This window comes from Oncorhynchus gorbuscha, linkage group LG06 (assembly GCF_021184085.1).
Source record: "Oncorhynchus gorbuscha isolate QuinsamMale2020 ecotype Even-year linkage group LG06, OgorEven_v1.0, whole genome shotgun sequence".
Classification (NCBI taxonomy): Eukaryota; Metazoa; Chordata; class Actinopteri; order Salmoniformes; family Salmonidae; genus Oncorhynchus; species Oncorhynchus gorbuscha.
This window is the reverse complement of record NC_060178.1, coordinates 38464752-38477333: the sequence shown is the minus strand read 5'-3', so window position 1 is coordinate 38477333 and position 12582 is coordinate 38464752. Positions and strand designations below refer to the sequence as shown.

General features: G+C 37.8%; 1 protein-coding gene across 1 annotated transcript; it reads left to right on the top strand.

Moving 5' to 3' along the window:
- Window positions 1-4026: 4026 nt before the first annotated feature.
- LOC124037914 (homeobox protein Dlx3b-like) lies at window positions 4027-12299 on the top strand. The gene is made up of 3 exons (XM_046353163.1): window positions 4027-4636; window positions 7968-8152; window positions 10109-12299. Exons 1-3 carry the CDS (start codon window positions 4294-4296, stop codon window positions 10427-10429), a joined length of 849 nt encoding a protein of 282 aa, XP_046209119.1. The 5' UTR covers window positions 4027-4293; the 3' UTR covers window positions 10430-12299.
- Window positions 12300-12582: the final 283 nt, after the last annotated feature.

Below are 12582 nucleotides of genomic sequence, written 5' to 3'. Positions count from 1 at the left end.
GAGGGTGTGATTTTTCCTTTTTGGGACTTTTCTATTTGTTCCATTTCAACAGGTTAGCTCAATTGAGAACATATAAAGTACCTGATATGATCTCTCATAGTATTTTAATCCAGGTGTAGTGGTTTCCTTTCCCTGCCTCCAATTCCAGTTTGTACATAATGTTGCCAGGTGTGTGGCTGTCAGGCCTGCCATGCTAACACCTCGTCCATCCCTTTTTTTTATTACACTAAACGAGAATAAAATAAGCCCTCTGTGCTTTCGGGAGTGGTGGTGATTGACCTGGTTGTATGTGTTGTGACTGGCTGACAGGGAGTGAGTTGGTTGTTTTATTCCTCATGTATTAAAAAAACGGGGCTTACAGTTAAAAGCTGTAAGGTTTGGGGACTACTTTTTGCAAGGACTACTAGTCGACCACTTCCCATGAGACAGAGAAAAGACAAGTGCTAATAAATATATTGACTGTCACAGCTTAATTTTCTGTTTGAAGGATCTAAACTAGATGGACTTTGCCTCGTTTTTGCCTATTACAATAATCAAGAAATACCTTGATTTGTTTTCAAATCTATCGTGTCTGTATATAGAGTTTTATCTTGCATATGTTATCAGGTTCAGCATATGTGCTACATTTATCAGGGTAAATTAATTGTTACATTTTATTGAATTTTAGACAAAAGATGATTGAACAGTCAGAGCTGCAATGAGTCCCTGGGTCTATTCACCAAACCATTTTACCCAGCTAGGGCATCTTAACATAGCCCAGTGACGTGTCCCACATGACACCCTGTTCCCTATATGGTTTACTACTTTTGAACAGAGCCCTATAGGACCTGGCCCAAAGTGGTAAACCATATAGGGAACCGTGTCATCTGGGACAGACACCAAAAGGTGCACAGGTTACAAATTAATGTCATTATGTAGCTACACTTATCAGACACCAGGGAGCGCTATTGGATTAGAATTTTCACAAGTGAAATTATTTTCTAGTTGGGTCATGGATGAAAGGGGAAAATAATCTCTTTAGATTTACTAATTTGGTAATCCTTCATGCTCTGCTTGAGCCATGTTCACATTGTAATTGGTGTGTCTGTCTGTCTGACAAGTATTATGAAATAACAGGCTACATGCTTATTCAAGGAACATTTCACTCCAATGAGTTTGTCAGATGTTTTCCAACTTCAAAAATGGTCTAATCTAATCATGAATAAGACTGCATTTTATATCTCACCTAATTAACCTTTATGGAGTCACTTAGGGGTCTTGGTGGAGAAAAATAAACAGCCAGGCTAATCCATTCCCTCTTTTTTTTAAATTATTATTTCCCTCTTTTTTATTTGTTCCCTCTCTTTATTAGCTTCCAAGGTTTATCCATTCCCTCATGTTTTATTAGTTCCCTCTTCTCTTTAGGCTACCATGATGGTCCCACTTGGCCTATAACATATTGCAGCCAAAATTGTAATTATATTTAATTACATGCTTCAAATGGTGATGACCACTGACCATTCAATAGCTTATTTCCATATGCCATAGAGATTTTATATGCATCTGAATCATAAGAGCAAATAATAGAAACGGGCATGCAAAATCATTAAGTGCAAATGGGGTGTAATTATGTGCTCTCATCCCTAGGCAGGAATTCTGCTTCATGACCTTAAATCTGTATTTCGGATGAGTTTTTTTTAGCTATCTATACCCTAGCCTGGCAAATGTCCAATTGAACATATTGTAATTGCAACAAAGCAAATAGCTATCAGTGGCTGGTGTTAAATATAAAATTTCTATTTCTTGGCACACCAGCCACTACTGATAGCTACAGTGCCTGTGCTTTGGCTGCGACATGAGATTATTATGGATTCAAATGGACATCAGTCAAGCATCGATCCTCATGTCACACGAGATATTTATTGGAAACCGGCATAAAACGCTTCAACGTGCACGTTCACCACTCTGAAGTTAATCAATTTATTTCATCTGTAGCCTAACAAACTGCATGTTTTCACGAGTCATAGTTGGAGGACAACACACCATATCATCTCGTGACTTCCCAAGTTTACTTAGATGTGATGGTTATAGGCTATATCAATAAATGCGCATAAAGGCTTTCCGCCCCCATTTCGCGCATAATACGTCCCCCCTCCCCGATAATAAGTCAGTTAACGTCACCTTTATGAATTATGAGGCTTTTATGTGATTTATGTTTTATATTATTGGCCTACATAAATTATTCAAAATTCACAAAAAGTGATGTTAGCTGTTGAGGATGATCTCATATACATTGAACAAAACTGGATGTAATTTTGCCATAAGAATATAGGGGGGTATATTCAAAATAATGTGTAGACAAATATTTTTTATAGTTGTAGGTAAAAGTGTCAATTAAACTTATCATGGTGGGAAAAGGGACTGGATCTCCCTAGGGGTTAGGGTTAGGCATGAGAACCAAGGAGGTTTAGGGTTAGGACTCAGGCCTCAGGAATGGTTGGGATTAGGTATGGAGGCCAGAGAGGTTAAGGTTAGGAATCAGGTCTCTGGGGTGGTTAGGGTTCGGCACAGGGGCCAGAGAGGTTAGGGCTCAGGCCTCGGAGTTGGTTAGGCTTAGAATAGTTACAGACAGTCCTTCAAAAGGAAAAGTCTATATACTAGCAGATGATAGCTACAAGACCTATACATGCATATTTATGTAGATTTATATTTAGAGATCCAAGCTGGTTTCAGGGCATTTTGTATTATTCTGTATGCAAATCTGAGATTTAGTATGGTATGTTTCGTATGGTATGTATACATTTTTGGATTCCATCACCCATTTACGTTATGAATTTACAATTCGTATTATATCTTACAAACTTACAAAATGTATGATATGTTACGAATTATAGCTAGGTGACTAATGTTAGCTAGCTGGCTAACTAGGCTATGGGTTAGGGTTCATTTTGGGGATTTAAGTTAAAGGGTTAAAGTTAGAGTTAGGGAAAGGTTAGCTAACATGCAAAGTAGCTAAAAACTAGTAAGTAGTTGAAGTTGCTCATTAGCTAAAATTGTCTGTGATGAGATTCAAACTCCATACCAAATGTCACATATCACACTAATTTGAATGTACCCGATTTAAAGTTACTATGTTATGTCTAGTCTATGAGACCATGCTGAGAGAGAGGCTACATAAATCCACAAGGAGTTCAGGAGTAATGTATATGAACAAAAACTAACGATTTAAGGAATAAAAAACAGAGGGAATGGATAATAAAACAGAGAGAACAAATAAATATGTTGGAGGATGTGCATCGGATGGCCGGCCATGTCTTGGGTTTCTACTAGTTACTACAGTCACAAAGTCCAAATTGGCTATAGGCTTTCGTAAATATGATTGAAAACAAAAAGCGTTAGACATAATGTTAGCAGTGTGGTTGGGATTACGGGTAGGTTTAAAATCAGATTTTAAGAAGATAAATGGTAGAAATAGGCGGGGTTTATTACTTATTGATTGTGGTAACTAGTGATGACACAATTCTAGGGCTGCCACACCTAGGGGAAGGCCTTAGGGCAAGTCACGAGCCAACCTAAAGAGGATTTAGTGTATCCAATTGATCTAAAAGCCCATGAATAAATAGAATAGGACCAAACCTATGCATATGGGGGCGGCAGGTAGCCTGATGGTTAGAGCGTTGGATTTGTAATCGAAAGGTTGCAAGCTAGAATCCCTGAGCTGACAAGGTGAAAATATGTCGTTCTGCCCGAGCAAGGGAGTTAACCCACTGTTGCTAGGCCGTCATTGAAAATATGAATTTGTTCTTAACTGACTTGCCTAGTTAAATAAAGGTAAAACAAATATATATAGGCTACGTTTTTTTGTTTGTATACACAACTCCACTGAAGAATGGTGCAAATCCTTGTTGCAGACAGACTAAACTTGTAATAAACACATCCAACAGAAAATTCTACTTTCAGAAAGGTTGTGAGACTGTGGTTCTGGCCGGGGGAGGTTCTGGAAATTTTCGCGTTTTCCCTCGGGGTAAACGAAGCAGAGGCTGTTTGGAACCAATGGGAATGAAGCATCCACTCCCCTCGCTCTGTAAATTTGAGTTCAGTTGGGTTGGGTGCCGCCACAGTGCAGTGCAGTCTCGCCGAGGGACTTTGGATGGGCTCTGAGGAGTTCGATGCGCCACAATAGGCGTATTGTTTTGGTTTTATTTTGGGAGTTTGTTTTCTTTTCAAACTTCTATTTCAACTACTACGCATTTCTTACAAGTCTCCACACTTTCTGGAGGTTTTTATTAGGAGAGTGAAGGAGGGCGGTGCAGGATGAATGGAACTACTTCTGAGAAGGCGGCATCGAGCCTGTCGTCTGATCTCCACGCCACAGTGAGCTGTCACCCTGGCTCCAATGATTTCCCGACGCTGCCAAAGTCTTCTCCCATGGACATGGGGTTCTACAGCGGCCAGACGATGCACAGCCACCACGGCTACTACCCCAGCCACGGCCAGTCCTACTCTCAACCAATGAAACCATACTCGTATCATCACCATTACAATCTCCATGGGATTGGGGTATCGGGGGCCTACATTGCAAAATCGGAATACCCTTATCCCCATAAGCAATACGCTCATTATACCCGGGACATACAGTCACATCTCCAAGATATCGGTAAGATTTACGCATGAGACGCGTTGTCATTTTTGGCGAATAAAGAGTTTCACGAGTCTCGAAGTTATGTTTATTAATAATGTCAATGTGGCCCATGTTAAATTAAGCATCCCAAATGCGTAGGCTATCGCTTATCGACGAGGACCAACCTTTATGCCACATAATTTAAATGGGCCTATTTAAATTGATATGAATCGAATTTACATTTGGTCAGCCTAATATTGGTGTTGGGCATTCATTTGGGCGGAGTTCAAGTGTTTCGAAAATAGTATAAATTAGCGTAGTCTACTATTGATTTTTTTGGCCTACCTACATTATTTTACATGCATGTTTATTTATACAGTAATTATTATTCAACGTGTCCTCATTTGGGATATGAACTCAAGACCTCTTGGTTCATGGCATTTAGAACTTTCTACTATGCCACCATGTCTGTGTAATTTACTGATTTCACCTGTATTCCTACACTGGACTTCAAAGTAAATCTCAGCTTTGTATAATACACTCAACAAAACTATTATATTTATCAGTGATTCAGGAGTAACATTAAAATATAATATTATGCCCCACCAACATTAGACAACTATACAGAAAACCCTCAAAAATGTTGAGATAAGTACATGAAATCAATGATGAAAGAATAGTCAGATTAAATTATAGCAGTTAAGAAGGCAGTCGTTTGCTAAATGCAGAGATGTATTATGTATCATGACACTTGAGGTCAGATGTTCAAATGAAAAAATGTCACATGTATTCAATATAGAGTTCACATTTTTACATGTGAGGAGAATAATGTTTTCACTTCACATGTGAAAAACTTTAAAATGTTTTGCCTCCCAATATTCTCAGATTTATTTCATATATGTTTTCATATGTGCTGAAATGTTTTCACGTGTTGCTTTTACTTGTTTCACATGTTATCGCATTTACTTCATGTGATACAAAAAATCTGCAAGGATATGCTATGCAGAAACATATTGTTTGCTATTCTGCTTTCTAGGCTGCAAAGCTAACATGTGATATGTGACCATTTTTAATTAAAAGAAAATGAGCTAAATCCTACCCCATTTTGTATTTTTGTAAAAAAAAAATAAAAGTCTTAAGTACCAAACAGTCATTCTAATTTCCATGTAAAATATAATTTTGAGTGACTAAAATATTACCCATAATATTCGTTTTGGATAGAAATGCTCAAAATTAGCTCGTAGCTAACCACTAGGAGGTTTGAAAAGACAGGCGTGTGGGCGGGGAGCATATATGAGAGCTCTCAAGCGACTTGGTTGCACTGAGCAGTGTTGCAGTAAAATCATCTCAAGCAAATTTGGTGATATAAAACGCACCTCAAACAACATTGAAATTGCATCAATGGTGTCAAAAATGTTTTATATATTTCCCGTTTGGCATGTCTCTTGTCATGCGGTTCACAGCAGCATTAACGAATGTCTTGACTTGACAACTGCGTCAGAGTTTTGAACGACCCTTCCCTCCCTTTTGTTCCATGATGGCTGAAGACTTAGCTAGCCAGTAGTTAGCTAACACCAGACACAGATTAAAATTTTAACATTGCCATAGATGAATATGGCAAACTTTTAATTATATTTGCTGATACCCTACCACCAAATGTTGTTACTGTAAAGTAGCTATCTAGCTATATAAACCATGTGTAGCCGATGTAAAATGTTAGCGGGGTGCGCGCTAAATAGCGTTTCAATCTGTGACGTCTCTCGCTCTGAGACCTTGAAGTCGTTGTTCCCCTTGCTCTGCAAGGGCCGCGGCTTTTGTGGAACGATGGGTAATGATGCTTCGAGGCTTGGCTGTTGTTGATGTGTGTAGAGGGTCCCTGTTTTGAGCCCAGGTACGGGCGAGGAGAGGGACGGAAGCAAAACTGTTACATTGATGCTGTTGACCCAGATCACTGGTTGCTGCAGAAAAGAAGGGGGCTGAGTGTAACCAGTGTGAAATGGTTAGCGGGGTGCGCGCTAATAGCGTTTAAATCAGTGACTTTACTCGCTCTGGGACCTTGAAGTAGTTATTCCCCTTGCTCTGCAAGGGCTGTGTCTTTTGTGGAGCGATGGGTAACGATAATTCAAGGGTGGCTATTGTTGATGTGTGCAGAGGGTCCCTGGTTCGAGCCCAGGTAGGGGTGAGGAGAGGGATGGAAGCTATACTGTTACACAGGCCCAATTGCAACCACGCCTTCTCCGATGTTGGTTACAAGGTGGTACTTATTTAAAATTAGGGTATTAATTTTCTATTACCTATCACCTTAATAATCCGGCCTCCTGAATCCAATTGTTTGACATGGGGGAGGGGACCAGTAACTCTATGATCAAATTTGATCAATGTAGAAGCAACAGTCATACTTTTCATACATTGGTCATCATACTTTGATCTGGTTTCATCCAAATATCATTACATTTCATGAAATGCATGATTTTGACTGTTCTTTACCTTTAAGATGAGCTCCCAAGGAATACCGTATTATATACTTTTTATCCTAAAATTCAAATTACCCATTGGGCCTAGTCTACTTTGATTGTTTTGCAATAACACACTATGCTATTAACCTCTTAAATAATATAAATTGTTCATATGGCCTAGAATGAAAATGTAGCCTATTCTATAAACGCAAAAGACTTCATTATTTTTTCCAAAATTGGTCTTGCAAAGCAGCTGAAACCTTCACATTTGAGAGAGAACTACTATTGTGTTTGCGTTGTCATTGGTAATTTGTGTTAACAATGTTTAGGTATCCAGGCCCTATAACATACCGTTTAGCTGGTAACATTGACATTCCAGGAAGAATCTTTCTCTTTGAAATTGGCCTGGGGCTAAGCCCAAAGCCACATGCATCAACATGAGGTGTCACGACATGTCAGTCTGGCACACATTACCTTTTGGCTCAATAGCCTGTCTTACAGTTTTTACTTGATCACTCCATGTGAAAACACCACAAACAATACATGAAGGCTAAATAGCCTATATACTCGATGCACCAATCATCTTCTCTCATTAGTGACATCTCCCATAATAGTGTGAGGGGCATTGTAATATCTTGGACAGAGACATTTTGTGCACCAAACCCTGTTTGGGCTATTGAGTAAAGCCTATTTCAGAACTGGTAAAAACAATGTAAGGCATAATCATATATTTTTTTAATGATGTCTACTTATGAAATATATCATGAATTAATCTGTTATCATAATACTTTTTTTCTGTGGGCATAGGCCTATAGTCTACTGTTGAAGCCCTCTGTAGTCTAGTGTAAATGTATGAGCCCCTCAAGTCCTTTAGCCTACTAATGCTCTGTTGTCAATTTTCATTTTTTTAGGGAAAGAGGAACCAGAGCCTGAGGTGAGAATGGTCAACGGAAAGCCTAGAAAAATCAGAAAACCTCGCACCATATATTCTAGTTACCAGCTCGCTGCGTTGCAACATCGCTTTCAGGGAGCTCAGTATTTGTCTCTTCCTGAGAGAGCCGAACTAGCTGCTCATCTCGGCGTGACACAAACACAGGTGAGGAAGCCACATACCACTGTTATGACACGCTGTTGAGAGATTAAATATCTCTACGATTTATGTTCATTTGTCTAATAAAACCATGAACTATGCTGGCATCTTTTTGCATACTGTAATTCTACACTTAGTGAATCATCTGAGACGTTATAGGTTTTTATCGCTTTTAATTTTCAAAAGTATTTGGTACATTTTCACAACTCTTAGTACAAAACAGATGATCAAAAAGGCAGTTGTTTTAAACTCTTAGCACATGTTCAATTGACTTAATACAACATGCAAAATCAGTCACTTTTTCACCAAACTTAATTAAATGTTATTTTTTAAACCTTTATTTATAATATAATAATAATATATGCCATTTAGCAGACGCTTTTATCCAAAGCGACTTACAGTCATGTGTGCATACATTCTACGTATGGGTGGTCCTGGGAATCGAACCCACTACCCTGGCGTTACAAGCGCCATGCTCTACCAACTGAGCTACAGAAGGACTACTTAAGTAGGCAAGTCAGTTAAGAACAAATTCTTATTTACAATGACGCCAGCCAAATCCAAACAATGCTGGGCCAATTGTGCACGGCTCTATGGGACACCCAATCACATCTGGATGTGATACAGCCTGGATTCAAACCAGGGACTGTAGTGACACCTCTTGCACTGAGATGCAGTGCCTTAGACTGCTGCGCCACTCGGGAGCCCAACTTAAACAGTGTTTCATCTAGAAATACATGTTCATATAAAGTAATTTCCTTTCACAATGCAATGCTCACATGACCTTTGATATGATTCACTTTTCTTTTGTTAAAAGACATGTTACTATTACTTAATCTGACTGTTCTTAATTGATGATATAAACATTTGGTAAACATTTACATTACATTTAAGTCATTTAGCAGACACTCATATCCAGAGCGATTTACAAATTAAACCTATAGATTGTACACTTAAACTGGTTTGTCTACTACAGATTTTGAGAATTACATATTAAAAAGTATGTCTGTAAAGTATAAACATAAAAAAGATGATACAACTATGATGATGACTCTGATTTTACTTCACAGTAACTAAAAAAATACATCTGATCAGAGATGCACTTTATGTAACAAATCAAAGTGTATTGGTCATGTACACAGATTGGCTAATGTTACAGCAGTTGAATGAAATGCTTGTGTTTCTAGCTCCTACAGTGCAGTAATACAATATCAATACAATACCAATGCATAAATAATCCAGAAAGTCCAAAACAAGAAAGAAATGCATTCCCTATACAATAAACATGTATCCAAAATGAAGTTTGCCATGACAAAAGGTTCTTCCCCAAGTACATGAACAATGAGGATAATTACTGCAAATTCGATGAGAAACGGCCAAATGCTCAAGCCAGGCTTAATGCAAACTAGTGTCTGCTAAAATGTATTTCTTTCATTTGATTACATTGTGAAGATGTCTTCAATCATCATACCTTTGATCACACATGGGATAGAAATGATGGAAATTTGATGTTTAGTCAATTTTAATGGGTAGTGCAAGTGCATAGCTTAATGTGGAAACAGTGTCATGTACTGTTGTTTACAGTACTGGAGCATACTACATTGAAAGTACAAATTTGAAACATGTATCTTACAATTCACCACATATTTGTACATTTTTTACCAAAGCGATTAAAAAAAACAGTATTGTTTATTATATGTCAAATATAATATTAATATTTATTAACCTCTTCCTGATTGTTTTCATATCTGATAATTGATAGCTTCATTTATGGGTCTAAGTTTGCATCTGGATTCCAAATTTCAATGCAATATAATTAGGTATATTCTATTCTAATAAGGCATAGGTTGTCAATATGAAATTACAACACTTTGCTAGATAATACATTTTTAACTCATACCTTCACATTTTCTGGTACAAACATCTCAAACAACCTGTAGCTCAAATTATTTTTTCTTCCAGGTCAAGATCTGGTTCCAGAATCGGCGTTCCAAATTCAAGAAGCTGTACACATACGGGGAAGTTCCACTGGACCATAGCCCAGGAGCCAGTGACTCTATGTCCTGTAATTCACCCCCGTCCCTGGCCATTTGGGACAGTAGTATACCCACAGACCCTGCCACTAGAGAGCAGGCACCCCAGCCCTCCCTCAGCTCCTCTCTATGTTATGTGGAGGACTACACTCATCACTGGTATCAACAGACCTCACAGTCACGTTCACAGCACTCAGGACTGGTTCTTCAGCACACAACACCACCAAAGAATATGGGGGCGGTGTACTAATACAAAACGTATCGGAACAAACTGTGGTCCAACAACATGGCCGCTCATTGGAAATAAAGCCTAGAGGCCTGTGATGGGATTTGTGTGCAAATACAGAGGGCTGAAGTTCACGGGCAAGTTGGGAAACATGCACAAGGACTTACTGTCTCTGTTCCTTTTGGATTCAAAACAGAGGAACAGTATACAAAAATAATGGACAAATCCATGTTCTGTTCAGATGGATGTTTAGAGTGATGAGTTGCTAATACTATCAGTGGCTCATTTCACTCTGTTGGAGAGATTTGATATGAGAATGGATGGAATAGCAGCCTATTTGGTGGCACTTTCCTTTATAGTGGACCCCTGTGGGACCATTAAATGAACATATTCTTTGATCTACAGCTATTCAAATATATACTGTCAGTGCATTCAACACCCTTTGTTTCTTCACAATATGAAACACCCACAGATACATGGAAGTGGTGTGTACCATTTTCATACATTCATAAATTATACTTACCATTTCTTGCATTTATATAGATGTAATTAAGGCTCAATTCACATATTGAGCCATAAAACATTTTATTACACAATGGTTCAAAACAAAACATCTCTTGGAAGTTGCAGAGAACTATAGGAAATAAAAACATGTATTTGGTACTTTGCATTTGCAATAGATTTTTGGTAAAAGCCATAAACTCAGGTTGTTATTTATAATGTAGCCTATTTTATACTCTATTGATATGTTAATAGAACTTCAATGTGAGAACTTAAAACATCTAATTGTGACACTTTGGTGCCTGAGAAACACTTATTTTATAGTTAGTCTTCTGTGTGAATAAAGTTTTTGTTTTTATTAATTATATTTACACCAATTGAAATGATGTAATATTTACACACACATGCACACACACAGATAACATTCAAATCTTGTTTCCATAGACTTCTTTATACAAATTATCCAATGAAACGGTTGTAAGGACAAAATGGAATGGAAGAAATTATATATTAACAGTCCAGACCAATAAATATATAGGCGCTTAGAGTTTGATCTCTATTGAGATGGAATCACGTTATATATTTTTTTAAATTCTCACTTTGGTACTACTTTCACAAGTATGTGGTGAATATTTTAAACTTTAGCACAAAAACACTTGCAACACAGCCAGTCTTACATTCAAAACCTTTCATAGTGCATTCATTTAGTTTGTAAACATCTGCCACCGCACACAACCATATATCCAAAATATACATTTACTGTGAAATATAATTAGTACATTGGTTTAATCACAAAAACACAACATAATGACACATTCTCAATTGAGTTATTTTAACAACCATTTAACCCAATACCAAAACATGTAAGATACATGATTCAAAATTGTCCTTTGAATGTAGTATGCTACAGTACTGTAAATTACAGTACATTACACTGTTTTACATTAGGCTATACACTTGCACTACCCATGAAAATGGACTGAACATCACATTTCCATCATTTCTATCCCTTGTGTGATCAAAAGTGTGATCATTGAAGACATCTTTCACAATGTAATCAAATGAAAGAAATGAAAGAAACAATCTTTAGCAGACACTAGTTTGCATCAAGCCTGTCTTGAGCATTTGGCCATAGGTTTCGATTGAAATGGCAGTAAATATCCTCATTATTCATGTACCTTGGGAAAAACCTTTCAGTCTAAATTGGTCTGGATTGGAATCATTGCATGCCTCCTCTATAGCCAGAAGGAGGGTGGTACGCTCATGGGGATGGCAATTATACGTCTTCCATCTGTATTGTAGTCATGTATTGTAATTTGCAGTACTGTACTTATGTATTTGCAGAAGTCCTGTATGTGGCTAAGTTTATTAAAGCATTGTACTAGCAACACCAGAATTGTGTGTTTGATTCTCAACGCAGTCACATACCAAAATGTGTGGACTGTGTCTGCTGCATAAATGGCATTTACAGTGGGGCAAAAAAGTATTTAGACAGCCACCAATTGTGCAAGTTCTCCCACTTAAAAAGATGAGAGAAGCCTGAAATGTTCATCATAGGTACACTTCAACTACGACAGACAAAATGAGGGAAGAAATCCAGAAACTCACATTGTAGGATTTTTTATGAATTTATTTGCAAATTATGGTGGAAAATAAGTATTTGGTCATCTACAAAC

Excerpts from the sequence above, each read along its gene's own strand:
- LOC124037914 (XM_046353163.1), top strand. The coding sequence starts at position 4,294 with ATGAATGGAACTACTTCTGAGAAGGCGGCATCGAGCCTGTCGTCTGAT. Across the intron at positions 4,637-7,967 it reads GTCACATCTCCAAGATATCG|GGAAAGAGGAACCAGAGCCT; the intron begins GTAAGATTTACG and ends TCATTTTTTTAG. Across the intron at positions 8,153-10,108 it reads TCGGCGTGACACAAACACAG|GTCAAGATCTGGTTCCAGAA; the intron begins GTGAGGAAGCCA and ends TTTTTCTTCCAG.